The sequence below is a fragment of the Pyxicephalus adspersus genome, chromosome 10, assembly GCF_032062135.1.
Source record: "Pyxicephalus adspersus chromosome 10, UCB_Pads_2.0, whole genome shotgun sequence".
Taxonomy (NCBI): domain Eukaryota; kingdom Metazoa; phylum Chordata; class Amphibia; order Anura; family Pyxicephalidae; genus Pyxicephalus; species Pyxicephalus adspersus.
In genome coordinates, this window is record NC_092867.1 from 33,045,051 (window position 1) to 33,069,375 (window position 24,325).

Genomic DNA, 24,325 nt, shown 5'->3' on the forward strand with positions numbered 1-24,325 from the left:
TGGCTTTGGCACTTTTGGAAAGTTATCAAACATTTTTTAACATTCTCTTGACGCAAACTGCAAGAAGTTAAAAAGTGAGTTAAAAATATATCTGTAACTGCCCTTTTTTTTTCTACTAAACTTTTCAATGCTAATAGACAATATGTTAAGAATGTATAGTCTTCAACTTGTTTTTGTGTTTTTTATACATGTTGTTATGCTTATTATACATAATATTGGGATACAACAAGTTATTTTCTGGCTTCAAATCTGAAATGTTAGGTTTTCCTTATTACTGAACAAGGTATACTCCTATCACATCCGGATATTGTAATATATCCAGACAAAGCTGTCCTCTCTTTCAGGGCACTGCAGTGTTTATAACTAACTAACTAAAGAGTACTTTGGCATTTGAGGGCTTTGGAAAGTTTAATTTCAATGTTCCAGATAAGTTTAAGGAATGCCATTACTCTAAGGTATCTGTACCAGCTGCTTTGATGGGAATTGAAGCAGCAATGCCAGTGCATAATAATCTAGCTTCAACTCAACCATTGACAGTTTTGTTCTTCATCTATTGTTGTGGAAGATCAATGAATCCTAAAAAATGTAAAGTGATCTTTACAAATGCATAATCTCTGCTCTGGAGCTGCATTGGTAATGTACAGTGGGAGTTGGTGTAGTCTCCTGGAAAGATTATGCACGCACAAAAATTCACTCCCCCTGGATTCTTCTACATTTTGGATCTCTCTGATACAAAGTATTTTGTAATGTACAAATGGAGGGTATTGGGTCAATTATGGAGCAAGTCTGTGTGGCAGCTAAAGACTGGGGTAGTTGTCTTAAAAAATGCAGCCAAAGTTAGATTATTATTATTACACAGTATTTATTTACCGCCAACTTATTACGCAGTTCATAGTCATGTCACTAACTGTCCATCAAAGGGGCTCACAATCTACCCCTATGTCCCTACCATAGTCATATGTCATTAATACAATCTAAGGTCAATTTTGGGGGGGAAGCTAATTACCTTAACGTCATGTTTTTGTAATGTGGGAGGAAACCTACGCAAACACGTGTCCTGTCTGAGATTCGAACCTGGGACCCAGTGCTGCAAAGACCAGAGTGTACATTGGAGTATTTTAAAAACAAAACTGGCTTAGAATGCAACAGACATTTGAATTTGTGGTAAGACTGGAACATTTCTCGCCATCAGCAGCACAATACAAGTGACAGTGTTAGAGCAATTTTACCAAACAGAAGTTCTTTTTAGCCCAGACCAAAGCTTTCATCTATTATATGTACAATTCTGTTAAACTTTAACAAAAAAGCTAACCTAAATAAAGAAACATCAGGAACTGTGTCCCAAGTAAATCTAGTTAGGCCATGTAAAAACACATTTCCCACGCAGGACACTGGTGAGAATGTTGTTGGCTTAACACTTACCACTGCAGAAAAGTTAATAAAAAAAGTAGGCGCTTACAAAAGACTTCATTTTGGTCCCAACTTCTCTTCCACAGTTTACAATATCAAACCACAAATGCAGCACAATTTCCTCCAGACAAACGCAGCTTATCCACAAAGAAAATATCTAAACAATGAGCCACAGCTCATGCAGCCCAGACAGCCTCTCTTCCCTTGAGCAAAGATCATTACAGACAACACTGTTAAATCTGCTCCATTTACTCAGGCTAGGATTTTGTAAAAATCCAGCTCATGTTACATCTGTTGTGAGTTTGTATACCAGCTAATCTTTCCATGTATTCATTCTTCAGAGATGCCATATGTATGTAATAGTTGTATGACTATACAATGTGATGCTGCACACTGTTTTATATGTAGAGCTCTTGTACAAACACATCGTATACTTTCACCAGTGAAGATCTCATTGACAGATGGGCATCTTGTTGTATTTAATTTAACTGCATATTTAAATACGTAATCCTGCTTTACTTGTCCATGCAGTTCATGGAAAGTGTTACTGCAGTGGGTTACTTTGTTAAATCGGATTTCTTGCAATATGGCAAGTTCTGCATTTGCATCTTTGCATTCTGAAAGTTCTCCCTTGCCACCGAGAACAAGAAACCTACTGAGGACAGAAAACGTTCTCCCTGCTGATCAAACCAACTTGATTTCATATAATTTTATAGTTCAGTGAATGTCTTTAAAATAGTTTTGCTTCATTTTGGTTCTTTTCCACGTTTTAAAATATGAAACCACAAATGTAATTTTGCAAAATGCGCTGCAAGGTATTTCTATGCTTTTACGTATTGCTTTCACTTCTTTTAGATAGCAAATATGCAAAGGCAGGGCTATCCTATTAGTTCCGTCTTTAGATACAATAGTTTGTCTTAGGCACATAACTGCATTGTTGGGTGCATGCTTTTAATAGTCGGACATTTTGCAGTTTGAACTGCTATTGTCATCCACTATTCTTTCATAGTTCTTTGTGCCGCACTATGGAAATAATATGTTACGATATATACAAAAAAAATGATTTTTCCAAGTAGAAGGGTTTTTTTTTTTTTAAATGTTTTGTTGTAATCCTATTTTTACTTGTAATGTGTTTCTAAAGTAAATTTAATTTTTCAGATGGGCTGAGAAGTTTGATAAGCTATCAGAGATGGCAATAAAAGATCCAGAGGGCTTCCTGGGCCATCCAGTCAATGCATACAAGCTAATGAAGAGGCTCAATTCAGAGTGGCAGGAACTTGAGAATCTGGTGCTGAAAGACATGTCTGATGGTAAAGGCTTTATTGCTTAATTAGGATTTTGTTAGTTCCTATGATTGATGACTAGAAGCTATTTTGTTGGTTACTTATATTTTGGATGTTACCTAAATAAAGAAAAATAAAAAAATGTAAATTAGCAGTAGAAGTATTGAAGCCAAACAATTGCACCTTATAAAAAAACATGTTTGCAATGACAGCTGTCATATTTCAATCATGACCGGTTCTCTATAAATAAGTTTATGTTTATGTAACAACTGGGACCTTTAAAGTGAAGACACAAGTTGCTATAAATGAAAAGAAATTCTATTTCTACAAAGCCTGAAAAATTTATAATTTCTCATTCTTTTACCCTGCTGGGGATTTAACATTTGCAAGCTAGCTGTGTAACACCTATTGTTTCATATTAGTCAGGCATGTAAAGCTTGTGAGAGTGACAAGAGGCTGACTGCTGTGGAATTACCTAACACTCAGGCTGCTGTGTATTGTTTTGCACATACTGCTGCAAATCTTTTTAATTTCTGCTTGTGTGGGTCCACTTGTGTTTAAAAGAGATAATTAAGGTAAATGATAATACATTTGTCTTTGAAATATGAAGGTTTTATTTTTAGTTTAATATAGCTTTTTAATATAATTTTTTTTTCATTATCAAGGTTTTATCTCTAACTTGACCATCCAACGCCAGCATTTTCCCACTGATGAGGATCAGACAGGAGCAGCCAAGGCTTTGATTCGTCTTCAGGACACATATAACTTGGACACAAATACTCTCTCCACGGGAAATTTGCCAGGTACTGTAATGTTTGTTGATTAAAGGCCTAGCTCTAGACTTAAACTGTAATATTTAAACTAGTTAACATGACCTTCCCTCTACCAGAGGAATATATTTTCCTAGAAGATAATTGTCTACAGATAAATAATTGCCATCATCCATGGGGCCTACAGTCTTCTTTTCTCACTGGTTCTGGTTGATGAATACCTATCCATTGATGCTTCTTCACTTGCATACCAAGCTTTTCACTGACCCTCACTGATGTCATCACAATGCAAAACTAACCACTTTCAATAATTTTACATTTCTTATAATCATGATTGCACAGCACAGCACTGGGTTTAAAGGGACTTTGAGGAGCCATGGGCTTAGTTTGCCAGGTTACAACATGGTTACTTTCTGTAAACATTTTCAGCCATTCTACCTTATCTATCTATCTCGTAAATGTTGAGCTCATATGACAGTTGTTTGCAAGTGACATTGCAAGGCTAAACAATAGTTGGATAAAAAGCTAAATTACGTAATTATGTATTCCTGTAAAAAATTGCATATAATTCAAATGTGGCTACATATTTGCAGCTTGCCTTTACAGCAACATTCAGATTGAGAAAGGAACCTCCTATGGAGTGCTGTGTAGGAGAAAAATGCAGCTTTCACACCAACATTTGTTTGCTCTGCTTTTTGCCACACACTGTTTTCATACGGACAGATGCTCCTTTGCAGATCATGAACTTTAATCCTCCAGAGCACTAGCAAGTAATGTTTAAGTCTTCATGCCAGAACAAGTGTAAAGAAAATAGCTGCAAACATAAGCAAGTATTTATTTATTGTACGTGCAATGAAACAAACCAGAAACAGTAAAGCATATGGTGTGTCTCAAGTATTGATTGCATCCAGGGTATTTTAAAGAAAAAGGCATAGGTTAGTTCATTTATATAGGCTAAAATCAGTAAAGGAAAAATAATCTAAAACAAAAAATGCATCTACATGTTTGTTTGTTTTTTTTTTTTCATAGGTGTGAAGCATAAAGCCACACTGAATGTTGACGACTGCTTTGAACTTGGAAAGGTTGCTTACACGGAAGCCGACTATTACCATACAGAGCTGTGGATGGAGCAAGCCTTGCGGCAGCTGGATGCTGGCGAGCTATCCTCCGCTGTTAATAAGGTTGTGGTATTGGACTACCTCAGCTATGCAGTGTATCAGCAGGGTGATCTGGAAAAAGCCCTGGCGCTCACCAAAAGGCTATTGGAGCTCGGTAAGATACTGACTTAATCATTGCCTTCAAGTCCTTTTAAATACTGCTAAAGCTAAAATAGATGTTTTGACATTTTAGGTTATATGTTTTTGTATATGATGCACTACTTCTGTGACTTTTTTTGTATTTTATCAATGTCCCTGTCGCTGGTATTGCTAATGCTCAAAGCAAAATCCTATCGTGGCCACCAGTCATATTACTGGCCTGAACATAACATATTCTTTTATAATTCAAAAATTGCTGAGATGTGATGAAAACTGAAATTTACCCATATGAAATGTTTTTTTAAACACATTCCTAAATTTTTTTATTTAACCTTACGATTTAAAGTTTCCCTAAAATGTGTTTGTGCCTAATTTAGATACATTGCTTTTGAAATTTTAGATCCTGAACATCAAAGAGGTAATGGCAACCTGAAATACTTTGAATATATCATGGAAAAAGAAGCAAATAAGTCCAGTTCTACCGATTCTGAAGCACCAGTTTCAACAAGAAAAGGCCGTCCCAAAGATCACCTGCCAGAGAGGCAGAAGTATGAGATGCTGTGCCGTGGAGAGGGTATAAAAATGGTAACTAGTTTTTAATAACCTATATCTGAATTGGTGGTAATATTGGTGGCATTGTGCAAATAGCAAGGCCTGCTTCTACAGATAATGGCTTTAAAATGCTACTGTGACTGAGAAGCTTATACTGATTACTTTTCCCAACATGGTTTGCTTTGACTATAGTTTTCCTACTAGATCCGTAGATCTCCAATGATTCATAACCCAGAGGTTATTTATTTTAAGGAGTACATCTATGTTTTATGATTCTTCAGAATGCCAAACTGGCATATTTGTTGTATGCTGGGCATACAATTCTGGTTTTACATTTTCCTTCCTTGACAGCATATAATAATTATCTTTGCTTGGCTTCCTCCCTTTCCAGTTTAGCCAGCATGAGCAAAAAATGTACCTGAGCATTTGACTTGATTACATTCCTCATGTGACACCACTGGTGTTTGGTGATTTGTCACAACATTGTCAGATGGAAGCTTAGGAGAGTGTATTCAGCCTGGCGTAAGCTTTGTCTAAAGACAGCCCCCCCCCCCCCCCCTTTTCAGCTGCTATATAGAGCAGATAGATTATTAGGAAAAGGGACGTATGTGCTGTGGAAGTCATTAATGCAAACCTGTTGCTTTGCGTAAATCCACAGTTCATTAAATTGGTAATATTAACTACCCTATAGATGCATAAAACTATTGTAACTCAGAAAAAGTACATATTTTTAGAGGATTCTTAGTGTATGTTCATCCTAACATAAGAAAATACACACTAAGTAAATAGGTAATATATCCTTTTATTACAGTTAAGAAATGCAAGATTAGACTATGGATACACATATTAAATTAAAAAAAATGTAAAGGACAACAAAGCATACAGAAACATCGGTCATTGCGTTTAAAAGCTTGCTGTTTCTGAAAATTTCCTCATTCAAAAACGTCTTTTTAAAGGTACACTGGCAGTTCTAAATTCCCACCTTTGTCCTTTCCTGCAGACTCCTCGTAGACAAAAGAAACTTTTCTGCCGTTATTATGATGGAAACAGGAGCCCTTTTTTCATTTTATCTCCTACAAAGCAAGAGGATGAATGGGACAAACCTCGCATTGTGCGCTACCACGATATCATTTCTGATGAGGAAATTGCTAAAGTAAAAGAGCTTGCAAAACCAAGGGTCAGTAAGCATTTTCTTTTGTTCACAGTATATCTTTTAAGCAAAGATTAAGACCAAGTTTAGACTAGCGCCTAGTACTTACTGCCAGTACCACTTCCAGATGCCAATTAGTATCTGCCTTGTGTCCAGGGACTGGTAAACGCAATGGTTTTTAACTTTTAACATGTAAACGTTCCTATTGCGTTTTATATGCGTTTTTAAACACTCTTATTAGTGTTTTAAAGCTTGCCTTTAAAATGCTGGAAAACGCCTATGCCGCGTCTTTTACCGCTTTTACTTTTACAGCGCTTAAAAAAGCGGGAAACCGTCCCATTGAAGTCAAGGAAAGCGACTTTGGGCATTTTCCAGCTTTAACCCAGCTTTTTAATTTTGTAAATGTTGCAAGCAAGGAAATGTCCTGGTGTAGATTAGCCCATTGGAATGCATGGGGATTTCAAACAAGGGTTTCAAAAGCCTCAGGTTAAATGCTGGGGAAAAGGTCCATGTAGACTAAACCTTAGCCTGGTAGTGTAGAAGGTCAACACAACCAACTAGAATCCAGAAGCTTATAGGAGATTGGATGACTTGATTACACTGTAGACATGGAGAATACCTTGTAGAAGCACAATATTTCAAGGACTGGCAAAGGATAAATGCAAATTCAAAATGAAGTATAGATAATTTTGTGCCTCCCATCTGTATTTTATTATTATTATTAATAAACAGGATTTATATAGCGCCAACATATTACGCAGCACTGTACATTAAATAGGGGTTGCAAATGACAGACTAATACAGAGAGTGATATAGGAGGAGAGTATTCTGTCTGGGATCTAAGAATAGGTAGCTATTTTTACTGCAGGCTGTTGTGCCCCCAGCTTGGTCCAACTATGTAAACTATCGAGTCTACTTTTGAAACCCAATTTAATTTGTTTTCCCTGGCCCTGAAGCTGAAGGTTGGCCCAGTGCATGTGCAATTGTTTACAACTTGATTACATAGAATGCTCAGTGGGCCTCGTCTGCATATTAGCGCTTCTCAGGTAAAGAATGCCATTTACATTTTACTAGAGCTGTATTTTACTGTAGAGGTGCACTTATGCGTTAAGAATATATATTTTCAGAACTTGGCAACTGTCTGAGGGGGTTTTCCTCTCGTCTTTTGCTGTCTCTAGGACAGGAATTAATTAAAAGACAGCAAAACAAAAAAAAAAACCTGATGGCACTTAAACCCTTCCTAGCCAAAAGGTAAAAATACAAAATTGGCTGAGCATACACTTAGTTAGCAGTTGTGCCTATACAAAATATGCCTATTTTTTTCGGCCAGACATACATTTTCAAAGTTCTTATATGAATTCATAAACACAATGTGCTAAATATCCTGTAGAAATACATTGATATTAGAGCAATGACCCTTCTATTACAATGGCTTTATGATATTCAGTGTATTTATTTGTGTTTGAATCCAATAAACTATACCCACGTACAGAACATGAATTGCTAAGAATATCACAAGCATACAATCCAGGTGGAAATGTCAATCCTGATTTTCATGAAGTATGTTTAATTTAGCATGTGTACTGAGAATGACTTGCAACAGCCTTACTTGCAAACCTTTCTTTTTCAAAATTTTTCTGTATGTGTACTGTGTACAGTGGGTATCTGATTGGTTGGGTGAATGTTAGCTTATGTATGTTACAACTCTTGCGATTGGTTGGCTTCACAGCTGAGGCGAGCCACCATTTCAAACCCTATCACAGGAGTGCTGGAGACTGCACACTACAGAATTAGCAAAAGGTAAGACCAGCTATCTTTATAACACTGTGTGGAATGCATTGCTAGGGGGCAATGGGCGACCACTGTGTCTGAAAATGGAGTTAACAGGACGAAGGTCCTGATACCTCAGTTTGATACTAAATGTTATGTTAAGTGCAGAGTGATCCTTTCTATTTTGTTGTGCAGATGTTTTATTTGCTTGCTGGATTTCCCAGATTTGTTATACATTATTTTTTTCTGCAGTGAAGAAAATGTAGGAGTCAAAATATGACTGTGCCATATGTACTTATTTTATCTAAAATGCACAGTCCCTTTATTCCTGTTCGGTAAAGTTCTATTTCTTTAGTGCATAACCATATGCCCCTTTGGTAAAGTAGGACCACAAACAAATATTTATTTTTGTATATTAATGGTTAACTACACTCAAAGCATTTATATTGACTTCTGTAACAGCCTATAAAACCTCTCAATACTGAAGTGCTGTTATGTAATAAAATGTTGGTCAGTCTGTCCATGAGACTTAACAATATACCCTGATTAGCTAAAACAAGCACACCACCTTCCTAATATTGTGTATTCCCCTATGTGCCTTCCAAAACAACTGTGACCTGTTCAGGCATAGTCACCACAAGGCCTCTGAAGGTGTCCAGTGTAATCTGGCATCAATATGTTGGCATCAGATCATTTACAAACCCCTGTCTATGTTTGGGGACCCTTTCTGTTCTGGCCAGCAGGATCTTTTTTAAGCAATTTTGCTCTGTCTTGTCTTTTTTTTTTTTTTTGTGGGATTCTACTTAGTGAGATGGCACTTCAGTTTTTTACTTTTCTTTTGCATTGTTTTTATTATGCATTCATTCTTCTTGGCTGATCAGTGTGCACCAACATCAAAGACCTCATTCCATTCTAGGGAAAATAAAAGTACTTTAGTAAATGTTACTCCAAATGTTTGAGTTATTTTTTTATAAATCATTTATTTTTGGTTTCTGGAGTATATATCTAAATGTGATTGTATTTGTTTTTAGGTTTAGTTTCTAATTCTTCATTGCAGTTATTTTATAAAGAAAGCTGTAATCATTAAATTTCGGTTTCATTACCATTTTATGATACCATTTTGGCATCTTCAAATAAGCAAGCATTTTAATATCCTAATGAATTTGATAAAACTCTGCACACTATGAAGCGATCACTCTGCCTGTGTCTCCAATAAAAAGTGAAAGGATGTTCTACTACGCACCAAAAATTTTTTTTAATTCCCCGAATTTATCAAGAGATGGTTTAATAAGTTTAATTTTATCCAACCAATCAGAACCACTGGCATGGCATGCGGAATGCCTGCTCCTAAATTAAACCCCCGTCCTTTCTCTTTTTGTAGCTGAGACGGGCTACAGTGCATGATCCTTTGACAGGACAACTGGTCACAGCACAATACAGAGTCTCTAAGAGGTAAGGGAATGTGCCATTGATTTACAGATTTCACCCCATAAGGGTCTGTGTACATGTGAGCTTTCTGAATATCTGTGTTCCACTAGCATAGTTCCCTGTACACCACAGGGAAAATATAACTTTGTAATTATGTAAGAAACTCCATACTGTATGGAGCACACAAAAATGGCTTATGTATACTGGCTCCTGGGAAGACCAACAAAACAATTTCTAGTTTTCTAGTTATCATATAGAGTATTACATTACTGGCTAATCCTTATTCTGCCATATTGAATGAGGAGATGTCTGCCTGAAATTCTAAAGAAAGCATATTCTACATGCATTTACTATCAAATACCTATAGTGGGGATTAAAACTCAAATATCTGGCACATGAATTGGTTGGACAGCTTGGAGGCTACGAACAAGCAAAATATTTGAGACCGACTAATGCTATGGCTGATGCATGTTTTTTTTATTCTCATTTAACCCTAAGAACCTTTCTAAAAGACAATGGGACAACTCTTGCTTTACCTGTGTGTAGCACTATACTTGGTCTTTTTAAATGTTTGGGATTTACTTTCTCATGGCCGGGTTTTCTTTTTCTTATATTGTGTACTGTTTTATAATATGTTCTTTCATATAGATGTTATGATATAATGCTGTGTACTTTTGCCCAGTTCACACAATTCATATAGTGTTACCTTGTTTTGTCAGGAATATCCTACAGCTACGTACACACGTTAGATTTGTCGTTGGAAAGGATCTTTAGGGAAAATGGCATTCTAAAACATATTTTTCATAAAAAGCTTTCGATGGACATGACTAGGAATACTGCTACTCTTTTTTTTTCTTATGTAACCTAAATCCTAGGAAGCTTATGAACAGCTGATTAAAATGCTCCCGAGAAATGTATTCTAGAAATGTTTTCAGCAGAGATTCACACAGCTTTCTCCCAAGAATCACACATTTTTCTACCTTAATCTTATTCACATTGTGGTTGAATTTCGAGTAAATCATCACTAAATATACATTCTAGCTATTTGTTCTTGTGACAGTTTAAAAATGAAAGTCTTCCAATGTTTCAGTAACAGTCTAGGAGTGAATTTCCCTCACTTTTGAGAGATCATTTTCCAGATTCTCTTCCTTCTGTAGAAAGAGAAACGGAAAAGATAAATGTCCCCAAATGGGACACATATAGCAAAGAGGGAGAATAGTTTTTAACATCTCCGGCATACAAAATGGGAAGAACATGCTTGCTGTAGCTTAGTACTCTTGCAGGTAGTTCTGCCTCAATGAGAACCTGTCAGGAGCCAAATCTAGGCTGATCATTCTTATCACTGACCACTTTCTTAACAAACGATCTACCTGGCTATCTTGCTGTAATTTGGCTTTACCCATGGACCTCAACCAAATTTGCAGCAAGTGAATTCAGGACTCCTGATCTGCATACTTATTTCCATCAGTAAATGAAAATATTCAAGCCAGACGACAACTATTTTCCTTTAAGCTATGTCCTATTTTAAGATTTCTCTTTCTTGGCCTCAGCTGAGTTTGCTCTGAATTACAGAAAGCTCTTATTAGTAGGCTACTGTATCCCGGTGTACAGTACGTGGCAACTGTGAGGTGGCTTGATGCCAGTCTACACAGCACTTTCAGCTGGGCTTCCTGTGCAGAATATAAGCTGGATTTTACTGCTTTCTGCTGGCATTCTAGGAATTCTGTTAAGTCACTTTAGCCACACTGGTTTTGGTGCATATAAGACATATGAGCCAAATGTTATATATATACACACACACTGTCTGTGGGGGCAGTGTTGTGATCTGGGGTTCAGCAATGTTATGTGCACCAAATAAATGAGGTCAGCTGACTACCTGAATGTACTTTTTTTTTCCCTAATGGCATGAGTATATTTCAACATGGAAATGCCAGAATTTATCATCTGAAATGGTGGGACTTGTTCAAGGAGCATGAGACTTAATTTTTTATTGATGGATTGGCCACCACAGAGTCCAGGCCTTTACACACACACATAATCCAAATCACATTGCATTTGAATGCCTATATAGTAGCTTTAACCACCCGTGCCATTTTGTTAGTGTATATTCAAAATTAGCATTCAGTGGGGTAGGAAATGCTTTCTCCTGCCTTTAGGTATAGGTCGTAGGTTGGTTTTATTTATATAGAATGTATTCAGAATAAATTAGCTGGGTATTCCTTTTCCAAGATCTGTCTGGTTGTCCTTGAGCCATGGAATTAATTTTATTTTTTATACAAGGCTAGCTTGTTTTCAGAGAAGCCCATTTGTAGAGTGAACCCCCCGATGGGCAGATACAAAGAATGAAGACTGAGCAAATAATTTCCATTGACAGCCATCCAGTGTATTTTACATTTTATGAGAAGTATGTGAGAAAAGATTGTCTGTCCCCTTTACAGCAAGAAAACATGCTGTTCAGCTTTCTGTCTCTTACTGAAATCCATCTTAATTAGTATTGGCTGAGTTAACATTCTGGGAGATGCAGTTAAGTAAATTAAATTGTAGGCTTGTACTCTGAATGCTGTATGACCTGGATCAGGGCAAGCTATACACAGCATAAACACTTGAATGTAGAAGCTTAAATACATTAATTTGTGTTGTATGGAAGCTCTTAATATGTATGCAGAGGGGCAGCGCTGAGTCTTGTAGGTATCGCTACATAGTGGCATGCATTTTAAATAACCAAAAAACTATGGGACTTTTAAGGCACAAACAGTCTGTAACAGTTATAAAAACATAACTACTTTACAAAACCATCCTAAATACCTAAAAACAAAACTGCATATACATCTCCTGTTATAATCTGATCCTGAAGAAGTAGTTCAGTTTACTAAATGTATTCACAAACTGGATCGAGTTGCATTTTAATGTAACTTATGAAGATGTTGGGTCTGCCAACCTATCTTTTGGGAAATTGTGTGAACATTACTATGTGAAGGGACATTATGCATACAAGGCCAATTTAAATATTACCCTAAATGGAGATGTATATGCCAAATTTTCTGTTTTAAGAGTTTGTAAATAAAGTATCTAATTTTTATAACGGTTATGTTTTATTTATGGTTACAATTATATACTGTATTTATATACTTGTATTTATATAGCACCAACATATTACTCAGCACTTCGCAAAGTCCAAAGTTTCATCACTAACTGACTAGTTGTCCCTAGGAGGAGCTCACAATCTAAATGATAATTCAATATTACATTAGGCCTGGTTTATTAAAGCTCTCCAAGGCTGGGGAGAATACACTTCATCGGTGAAGCTGGGTGATCCAGCAAACCTGGAACAGATCTGGTCCAGGATTGAAAACATTTGCTAACAAATAGCAAATGACTTGCTTTATCACCCAGGTTCACTCGTGAAAGTGTATCCTCTCCAGTCTTGAAAACTTTAACAAATCAGGACCAGGCTGTTGATTTGGGAGGGAAACCAATTAACCTAACTGCATGTTTTTGGAAACAGGAGTACCTGGAGAAAACCCAGACAAACACAGGGAGAGCATACTAACCCGTTACAAATAGTTTCCTGGCCGAGATTCAAATCTGGAACCTAAACTAAGTGCAAAGTGTTAACCACTGAGTGGCCATGCTGTCATGTGATTACACCATTTTTGTTAAATTGCCCATTGTATGGTGCAGGAATGGGTAAATTGGTATTATAAGGCTACATAGAAACCGATTATGGCTTAAGCACTGACTCTAGTTTTTCTGCATTGTGTTTCTGTTAGTGCTTGGCTGTCTGGCTATGAGGATCCAGTCGTTGCAAAGATTAACACAAGGATACAGGAAGTAACAGGGCTAGATGTTACCACTGCCGAGGAGCTGCAGGTAAGCGATGACAAATGCTTTACAGGAACAGGAAATGTTCTAATGGACAGTTGTTGCTGTCTGGATACACCTAAAGAAGATGTACTATACAGCTATCATCCTTCTATTTCTACTTTGTGATGGATCTGGAACATCGTTATTCATATACCTCTGTGCACATCCTTGTTCCAGGCCAATTAACTTCGAACTATTAAGGAGGAGAAAACTCAAGAGCTTTTTTTTTTAACTCTTTTTTTTTTAGCTTCCTGAATAATCTTTATAATGGATTTTCACGCAAGCGTACTTCAAGCCAGGCAGTATTAAAAAAAAAAAAAAAAAAAAAAAAGTGAATAGCGCGATTGAGTAATTCTTTCCGTGCCTGCACTGTAAACAGTGTTCTTTTGTTAATGCTATGTAGGCAAAGGAGGTTGATTTGTAGTATCTGCAATATTTCATCTATACCAGGCCACTAAATTTATGAAATCTGTGTTTAATATGATACAAACGTGACTATCCTTAAGGTCAAGAAAAGGTTTTTAATAACTCTTGGCACTGCAGGAACTACAAGCATCTTCAGATACAAAATGAATGTTTAATATGCATTTTTAGTTGTTTAATGAAAACTGAAAACAAACCCATTCATACATTTCAGTATATAGGAATTTTCCACTCCTAAAGAAGCTGATGTTTTTTCTTTTTATACAATCCTTTCCCCATGGAGTAGCTGCAATGGATAATAGTTAATCAGGAAAAGCAAAAGCCCGTTATTTAATATACAGTAAAAAAAAATATACTGTATATGTTATACAGTAAAAAAAAAAAAACTTGAACAGAGTGCTAGTAGTACAAGTTGACATTCAAAAATCCGGCAACCTCGGGACCTGAGCAGTGCCGGATCTTCGAAAATTCTGTGATTTTAAAGGTTATATATGCTGTATATAATAAAATGAAATGACACTAAAAGAAAAGCAAATTAAATTTTAATGCTCACCAACTAAATAAAACGGTTTTACAGAATTTTAGTTCAACTAAACAAAATAGTAATCATTACTGCATCCTTGAAAAGAAGGTAAAAAGCAGATAGGCTGTCAGGATGATCATCTTTATGACTGACAGTAACAGCATCATCAGCTACAGGAACAGCTTCATTTTATGGCGGAAAAACAAGACCTAACAGCTGATTCTCCATTAAAACATAAACGACGCCTCCGGAAAACAGTGTAAATTTGAAAATGCGCTCTGAAATCCATGCCGGAAAGCTGAAGGATCCAGAAAATTGAAGATTTTTGAATGTCAACCTATAATATAATTTAGGTCATTTGTGGGGTACAATTTTCCATTCTCTCTGTTATGAGTATATTATTAGGAAACCACCATGTATCCCATTTATTGGTTTTTTAACCCTGACTTAAAAGAAGTAGGGAGGAAGCATTTTGTTCTATAATGTAGCAAGGTTGGTGTAGTGAACATTATACTTTGGGACAAAATACTAGTGAGTAACAAGTAAAAAATGGGTAGGAAGTTCGTCCATGGTACTCGCTTTCTGTTCTCCCAATAGAACGATACTGAAAAATCACTAAAAAAAATCTGAAACTCTGAGGAGGATTACTTTGATACAAACACAGTACAGTTCCCTTTTACATATATATAGTCTATATTTACAATATATAAATGTATCTACTATGAAGGTCTATAATAAATTCTGTGCAGTTGCTTTGAAATGGCTTCAGAGCTTTTATAAGTGGGAACATCTACTCATTAAAATGCGCTATTTATCCAACATCAGTAATTTGTAAGCTTTACATAATTTTTAACAGCTGAAACACTTCTATAAATATTTCTAGAGTACAAATAAATCAAGGACCTTGGTAAAAGATGATAAAAGTACCATAATATCTCTTTTACAGATAGAGCCCATTAGAGAGTGAATGGCTCAAACAAATTGGTGGAACTACTGCCCAGATCTTCTAATTATTTTGCAGTAATTTACAGTTCAGTCTGTTTCTGGTTTATCCTTTTTTAGGCATCTAAACTGCAGAATATTGCTTTATAAATGCTGAATCCAGTGATATTTAATATTACTAATTCTTCGTGATTATCCAGTCCATTATTTCACCCAGGAAACAATCCATGCCATCATAAATAAATAGTCATGTGACGTGATTTTGCACACCTACTTCCCAGGTGATACAATATAATCTATACTGTGCTGTACACATATAGTATGATTACCATATATTCCATATAGTAGAACAGGTATTTGGGGTTTAAAGCTTCTTCCCAGCCAGGTTCCCCTTGCTTGTTTGTTACAGACATTTGTAGCAAACTATACAGATATACAACCTAAAGTTATCAGGCTTGACAGCAAGGTTTTCCTGTTGTGCAGACTCCCAAAACTGTTAAGGATCTTCTCTCTCACTCGCATTGTATTTTGCTTCTCATAGGTGGCCAACTATGGTGTTGGAGGGCAATATGAGCCCCATTTTGATTTTGGAAGGGTAAGTCCCACTTATCCAGTAAACAAATGAATACTACATTGCATTGTCTCTTATCTCTTTCAGGTGGCAAATTATGGAATGGGAGGACAATATGAACCCCACTTTGACTTTGCACGGGCAAGTAACACACTGGTCATGGAAAGCAGCATTATCACCTCTGTTTTATTAGAAATGTATCCCAGTACATATGTGCCTTTCCAGGTTTTGGAATAAAGGCAGCGTGCAATAGACAGACTGGTGATTGTGCAGTTTCCAGGATTCAGCCATATATGTTTGTTCAACCCTAAATTACACCATTCATAACCTAATCTGTTTGGCAGCATGTGTAAAATCACCATAAGAAAATAGATGAGCAAAAATACCAATGTACTTGGTGGAGCTCCAGCCCGATACAGTTAAATGTATGGATTCTGCTACCAGGAGCCAAGATACTTGGAACCCCTTGTAGCTATACTTGTAATTCACACATCCTTGTCATTTGGGACAGCCAGAAGGTTTATGCCAGCATTACTCAACTTCTTGTGTCACCTCTGACTGCACCATTCATGACACTGCTGAGATTTTGTAAGTTACTCTGACTCCTAGCTATCCAGCTTTAACATGACTTGCTCCTGAGTGAGATGTTAGCAAGGTGGTGCTGAGATTTTTCTTTCCTTTACACCCTCCCACTGCTTTATTTGACAGCCAAGGTCTGAAGGAAAAATTGTGTGATTCTGGATATACCAGGCACTTGCCTCCAACCTTTGCCTCACACAGAGCAGTGCTTCATATCTGATCTTCTCACCTGGCCCAGGAAAATTGTGTAAGATACAGTTTGGTTCCTTAACCATGATAAAGCTGATCCAGATGATAGTAGGAATTTTTTTATCTGGAAATCATTGGAAAACTGGGCGGTGGGTACATACCCAAGGGCCTCATTTAAGCAAAGCACAGATTTACCTTAAAGCATCCTTCAGTTAGGAGCTCGAGCTCTGTAATAGCTTGCTGTACATAACTTTGTTCTCAAGAATAGTATTGTACACATTGGGCCTGATTTATTAAAGCTCTCCAAGGCTGGAGAGGATACACTTTCATCAGTGAAGCTGGGTTATCCAACAAACCTGGAATGGATCTGGTCCAGGATCGAAAACATTTGCTAACAAATAGCAAATGACTTTTAAGAAATACATTCCAAGTTTGCTTGATCACCCAACTTCACTGTAGAAAGTGTATCCTCCCCAACCTTGGAGAGCTTTATTAAATCAGGCACAATGTCTGAACTGTGTATGGCTGTTCAGAGAGCATAGGATTGTTCGGCAAGATTATAAGAAAATATTTCAGACATCTATAGTGGTAGCATACAAAAATAAATCTACTGTGTTTAGGTTTATAAATACATTAGTCGATTGTAGGATTTTAGTTTTGCTGGAGCTTCACTTTATCATATAGTTTCAGTTCTTGTTACTGCAGTTGATTTGAACTTCCATGGTTCTTCTGGTGATTTTGCAGCATGAAATGTAGGCTTTTAAAAATCAAACCTTGTTAATATTTGAAATGAGAAGAAAATTACCTTTTTGTAAAATCTGATTAGTGATTAATCTAAAAATGTTTTGTCCAAGCATGTTTCTGTATTGTAACTGAATGCCTTCCAATAACTCTGGTAATTGGGATGATCCATATCAAAACACATTTAAGTAACAAATTTCTACATGAACAAATCCATGCATGTCTGGATGTGTCTTTTTTCACAAATTTTGTCACTCTAAACTTTCCTTTTTTTTTTTTAAACCACAGAAAGATGAGCCTGATGCTTTTAAAGAGCTTGGTACAGGCAACAGAGTTGCCACGTGGTTGTTTTATGTAAGTTGATGCATATTACCAGATCTATAATATTGTCTCGGTATCCCATCTACTTTTCTTGTTTACTGTTACAGGTAAAAGTCTTGGAAACTAATAAGTTTTGCTACATATCTAGATTTATCTAGATATATCTAGAATTATCAGCATTTTATGTAGGCACACTTTTGATGTTGGTTGTATTTTATGATCTGTATTGTAAAAAAATGTTTGTAAAGATTTTCATATGCCACAAGCAGATTAAGGTCCCTTGTAAATGTCCGTACATTGTTCTGGCGTCATTAATTTTGAGGCAACATAACTGTGTTGTAGCATGCTGCTATACATGTGTGTGTATTATAAATGTCCTGTATTAGAAAAAAAGGGGGTCTTTTGCTGTTAAATGCCTTTTAATGCAGCACACATCTTAACAACAGTGTCGTCTCAACAATGTCCTACACTGTCCTGTTTTACCTTCAGAGAAAGTATTTAGAAATTCTGCTATAGATGCTGATAAGATTGTACACACTATCTTTCAAGGTGATAGTTCAGTAGCTCATATTTGTAGTTGCATTGCTTTGAGGAAAATGAAATCATTTTTCTCTTGCAGATGAGTGATGTGGAGGCAGGTGGTGCTACAGTCTTCCCTGAAGTAGGAGCAGCAGTTTACCCTAAAAAGGTACGACAACTTGTTTTATATAGTTGATTTTTATATAGACTTGTGCGGTCTGTGTTTAACATGTCGACCTTGGCTTCTCTTAAAAACTGTGTTCATTTCTGTAAATACTACAGATATTTGCTACACCAAAATTCATCCCAAGTCATGAAATCTATCCATATAAATTAAATACAAATATTGTTAAAGTGGACCTTGCTTTCATCCTAAAACAAAATACATGTTTTACATGATCCATTGTTTGTAACTTTTTGCGTTGCATTAGAAATAATGCCCTTCTTTTATCCATTTTCAGAGATATTAGGAAGATAAAATATTTTGGATACATTGCAGTATATTCAGCTAAAATGTTAAATGGGGGATTGGCTTCCCTAATTTTTTTATCTAATCTATTTTACCAGTCTTGTTGTTCAAGGTACTTGTTATCCAACTGCTTCCTTCTTTCTCATTTGTTCACTTTTCTCTGCTGTTGACTGAACAATACTAGAAATTGTATAGAATGGGTTTTGCTCCTCCCTACTATATGAATGTGTAGTTTGATTATACTGAGCCACCCCTGTGTAGTATTTAAGTATGGATGAATGGAGAAGAAAGAGGGAGGTTTGAGGCTCACAGGTTTTGCATGCAAAAGGTGAAGTGTATTGATTGATTGTTTAGTACATAAGCCATCAAATACACATAAACATATAATGTTTCAGTTTCTGTCATGTTAATATTTCACAACACAGAATAATTATAAAAGGTAATCTGTAAGTATGACTAGAGTCAAAAAATGCCTCTGGGTATGTTCAGATTAATTAATTCAGAGTAATTAGTTCAGACAGTATTTAAAAAGTTGATAAATCATTAAATGCTACTATTTAAACAGAGGAGCATATATGGATATATAATATTGTTACTCACGTACCCGTAGTTTGTAACATGCCCCACAAGGGGAGTGTATGTATGGAGTCGCTGCTGGTGATAATGCTGAATATGAATCATAAAGTAATACATACCTAAGGCTTAAAGTAGTAATTTACACTTTTGTTACAAGTTTTTTGACAAAGTATAGATATGTCTCATGGGTGCAGTGAAAGCTGGTCCTTGCATCCGTCAACCAATGTTAAAAAGTAGATGAGAGGAGGGGTATCTTCCTTAGAAATCTGAGTTGAGAAGGTGAGTCTCGAAAGAGCCTTTCTATAGAATAAATGGTTCAAAAGGTATTTGTAGATACAGTAAATCTAAAGGAGTCCTTTCAGTTGTTTGAGGTAGATGAGGGTTTACCTTTTGGATGCGAGTTGTTGGGTCACTTGTAAAGGTCAAAGCGTTTGGATCTAGATAAGATGAATCAAATCGCTTGATAGTAGTGATAGTAGATAGTATATAATATCTCAAATGATATAAATGGTAATACAAGGGTTTAATATGGGTTTACCTTTATAGTTATAAGTTTGAAGGGTAATCCAGGATTTCAAGATTGAAAAATGCAGCAGCCTTTACTGAGAGTTTACCCTTAAGGGTATGAGTCTGGTAGGTCTCATGCAGGGATAAGCAGTAAGGAAATGGAAAAAGCAGCAGCCTGCAGGGCTGTTCTGTTACTGTGGGCGCCTGAAGTGGCGTCTTTAAGAACACGAGGGAAGAGGGGAGAGCGCGCCATTGCTGTGGGCGGACACCCAACCCCTCCTTCCGCATGTAGGAGAATCCCTGTGACGTCAACGGGGCTCCACAATACAGGAGACGAGGAAAAACCTATGAGCCTCAAACCTCTTTCTTTCTTCTCCATTCATCCATACTTGAACAACACTAGAAACCATTTGGTTGGTAAATAGGTAAAGTAATGAAAATGGAAACCCAACGGCGAAAGAAAAGTGAAGGTTCATAGCATGTTCATCTCTTAATTTTCCCAAACAGTACATATTGAATGTTTGAGCATTCCTAAATAGAAAGTAAATGGCAATTGTGTTTGAGTAATCTTTCCTTTGTTATTATTCATCATTATAAAATTATATATATTATGAGTGTATGTGGAATAATGTCACTGTACAAAATTTGTATTTATACCTGTACATTTCCACAGGGAACAGCAGTATTCTGGTACAATCTCTTTGAAAGTGGGGAAGGAGACTACAGTACAAGGCATGCAGCCTGTCCTGTATTAGTTGGAAATAAATGGGGTGAGTATAAGTACGGCGTTGTGAAAGCATCTTGCACAGTAAGCAACAGTATTATTCAGGCCAACATACTTGCAGAAAAGCCCCCCTACATTGCATAATGTGCACATCACTATATGCAACAAACACCCCCAAGCCAGTGTTATCTAGTAAGAAAGCAGATTCTATCTTGTATAACAAATGACCCCCCCAGACCCTTAAAAGCTATAAGCAAGAAATATCCATTGAAATCTCAAGGAACTCATTGGCATAATGGGCAACGTTCAGCCATGCAAAAGTCAGCTGGATTGGACCATGCTCAGAATGACTCTGTTTTACTCTAAAGGTACCTACAATTAGAAACAATACTTTAAATATAGTTAATTTACTCAACATTTTTTTTCTCTTTGTAGTGTCTAATAAATGGATCCATGAGCGAGGTCAGGAGTTCCGAAGACCGTGTAACTTATCTGAGTTGGCATAATCCACACCTACAATATGTGAAAACACATCTCAGCCACAAAGCTTTCCAGACTGTGCTTTGCCCAGTTTGCTAGCAATGAACTATAATGCCGTAGTCCCAAAATGCTGGGAAGAATCACTTGTGGAGGACATGATCCAAAATTTGTTCTAGATTACTAATACAGGTGAACATCTACACAGAGTTACAAGTGTGCTTTGATTTCAACCAATGGATTTCCTAAGCCTACACAGATCTTAAGCAAAGGAGGTGTGTGAAGTCTTGGCATACCAGATTGCTTTGAAGACCCAATAAGAAGATGTGACAATTGGCACAGTTTTACCTTGTAGTATAATTTTCATTGCCACCCAATTGGTGCAGGATTTGTGTGTTACTTTTTGCCTTCTAACATGTCTGGTTTGACACACATTTTAAAATACAACACACGGTTTAGATTTTTTTTTTGGTGACAGTTTTTTTTTTGCTTATTTATGCAATTGTATAGTTAAGTAATCTGACCTTTTTAAATACAGATTTGCAGAATTCCTGTGTTCAGTTTGTGCCAAAGTATTTTTTTTGCTTCTGTAGCACAGATTTGTTTAAAATATGAAATGCTTGTGAAAGATTGTTCATTCCCCTAAAAGTTAGGTCAATCTGATTACAGAACAATACTTGATACATAAAAAAGTAAGCCTACTCGGGCTTCTGAATTTGGTTGAATCATCTTTTCTACCATTAAATTGCTGCCAAGTAATTCTTTGGAATGGGTCAGGTGGGTACATAGATCCTTTTAATTCCTTTATCAATGTGGCAAGCTGGAAACATGCTTCCATGATTCAAGCATTGTTCCATCCCACATCTTGCAATAAACTAAAGCCCCCTCCCCCCGATTAGCATGAACTTAAGTTCAGACCTGATCCCACTCTCTGTAGAATATGACCTGTGGAGTATTATCGGGTCTGAGCCAGATAGTACTTCTTTAGAAGCCCTACCTGGTCATGCAGACCACGTTGATATCTGTGGATTTTCATCTGGCCATAAATCATCTTATCATTCATGGCTGATCTGGAACTGGGCATATTGATTTACACACTGTACTGTCTGCAATATCATAATAGGGAAAATAACTGTGCCACAAGAGCTCAAAAGCCAGCAACATTATTGATGCAATAAGCTGCAGTGCTGCTCAGTCTTGGTGTCAAGTTATGTAGTGTAGTGTGTCATTTGTTGTGCCATTTCTTTCTCAAGAAGAGCTAGCCTGGAGCTGAAAAGGAACCCTTCCCTGCCTTTTTTGTTTGAATTACATGAAATGGGGCAAAACCCTGGCAACTTGATAACCTGCTTGAAATTCTTTGACCAGCATCTTCTGTGCCACACTCCACAAGCTACCATTACCCTATACAATTTAAGATTTCTCTGTGTAATGGTAGTGGGCAGGACATGGCCATGGATCAAAGAAAACCAGGCCAGTAAAAAAGTAAACCTTTGTGACTCAGAAGACGCTTCTCTAGATAATATCGGTAAAACAGGCCTATTGCAGTCTGCTCATAGGCAGGGCTTTTGAAAAGCCAGGTATCTGTAAACTTAAAACACCAGGGTTGATAGGTGTTGGGGTAATAGTGATCTGCTTACCACTTATCTTTATGTTCCCCATCTGAAAATCTTTGCTGTGGAGATTAGGTCCTGGCATTCATTCTTCTTCCTTCCATCATTGGCTAGTTTTTCGCCTTGCCAGAATTAGTTGCAATCCTTATAAATATCTGTTTGGCATTTGTAGACAATATGTTGTTGGAAACCCCCCACACAAATGGTAGAGGCATGTCAGGACCTGAACTTAGCACCAAAAAAAATCTTTGAATGGGGGGGTACAGATGTAAGTAAATTACATCATAATACTCCAAACTTTTATGATCCTGGAGTTCCTTAAGAATAGAAAAAAGAAACCTTTCTACCTACCTGCCAATCCTCCTCCTCTCTAAACAGCTTTAGTTACCAGCTTTTGTTCTCCACTCTGTGACAGGTCAGTGCCTTAGCTTCCTTTTTAAATGGCTATGGAATGGTTGTGAGTCCTACAAAAGAAATACTATATTTTTGTACCCTGAATACTTCCAAATGTGTTCTTTTTAGTCACATTTTGTGCTCCATGATCTACATAAATCCAGTTGAACAGGTACAGTTATGTTTCAAAATTTCTGTGAAAACTTTTTTTTTTTGTATTTCAAAATCTATTTTTGTGGCAACAAATCACCTATTTATAATCCTTTTTAGATGACCATTTTGTATTTTGTCTTTGAGGGATTTGGGATGTTATGTGGTCTGTATTTAGACGATCTTGTAAGAACAGTTTGACGTTGCTCTGTTCAGATGGTGTTCTTTGTATTGACATGATCTGCATCCTGCCCCTAATTACATTTCTATGAAAAATCAAAATGTGTGTCTTGTCTTTTATAAAATGCCATGTTTCTGTATGAAGGTTCTGTGTTCATAACAGAGAACTAGTATTATGTGAGAATCAGGCTGTTATGTCTGCTATAGGCTCCAAAAGAATTGTGCATCAAAAATTGCTCATTAACATTGAATATTGTTAGGAGATAAAAGTATCTAAAAAGTCATTTTGGGGGAAGACATGTGTTCACTTTCTGTCCCTTAGACACAACAAATCATTTACAGGTAAGGAACATCAACTTTTAGACCATTACTACTACAACAAATGCCCCAATTGGACAACTTTGCCCTTCTTGTTCCAGGGACTTCTCAGTAATGGTTGCTACAGGGTATGTTGCTTCAGTAGAGCCTCAGAAACCAGACAGTGTTTCTAACAGTTTTCCATGTTATGCCAAAATTATGGAAACATAAGTTTTTGCTTTACAAACACTTTTAAAACATATGGTTTTAGGGAGTCTCAATGATGCCACGTCTCAGAACCCCCAACCCACCCCCATAAGGTTGTCCTTTGCCCCATGTGTGTCTATTCTTTTACATCATTGTGTTATATTTTACTGATGTGTGCATGGTTATAGTGACAGCATGTTTTTACACTGGCTTGCAGTGAGCAAGAATACAACAAATTATTTTGGTAATTTTGTTAAATTCATTTAATCTGCTCATTAACATTCATACAATCATAAGTACCAGGCACAGTTAATAAAAGGGTACATACAAATAATGTTTGTAGTTTGTGTTTCTGCCCCTTTTTTCGAGTTTTGGATAGAGTACAAAAGTTTTAGACCCAATGTCTTGCTACTGTTGTATGACTGAGGAGTGTTATTACTTTGC

The 24,325-nt window shown here is 36.6% G+C and overlaps 1 protein-coding gene across 1 annotated transcript; it reads left to right on the top strand.

Annotated features, from left to right (window-relative positions):
• Positions 1–57: 57 nt before the first annotated feature.
• Positions 58–23,479, top strand: P4HA1 (prolyl 4-hydroxylase subunit alpha 1). The gene is made up of 13 exons (XM_072425018.1): positions 58–74; positions 2,569–2,720; positions 3,359–3,496; positions 4,493–4,735; positions 5,120–5,304; positions 6,272–6,448; positions 9,573–9,643; positions 13,390–13,489; positions 15,913–15,966; positions 17,740–17,805; positions 18,392–18,460; positions 20,517–20,613; positions 21,003–23,479. The coding sequence occupies exons 2-13, from the start codon at positions 2,600–2,602 to the stop codon at positions 21,071–21,073; spliced, it is 1,392 nt and encodes a 463-aa protein (XP_072281119.1). The 5' UTR covers positions 58–74; positions 2,569–2,599; the 3' UTR covers positions 21,074–23,479.
• Positions 23,480–24,325: the final 846 nt, after the last annotated feature.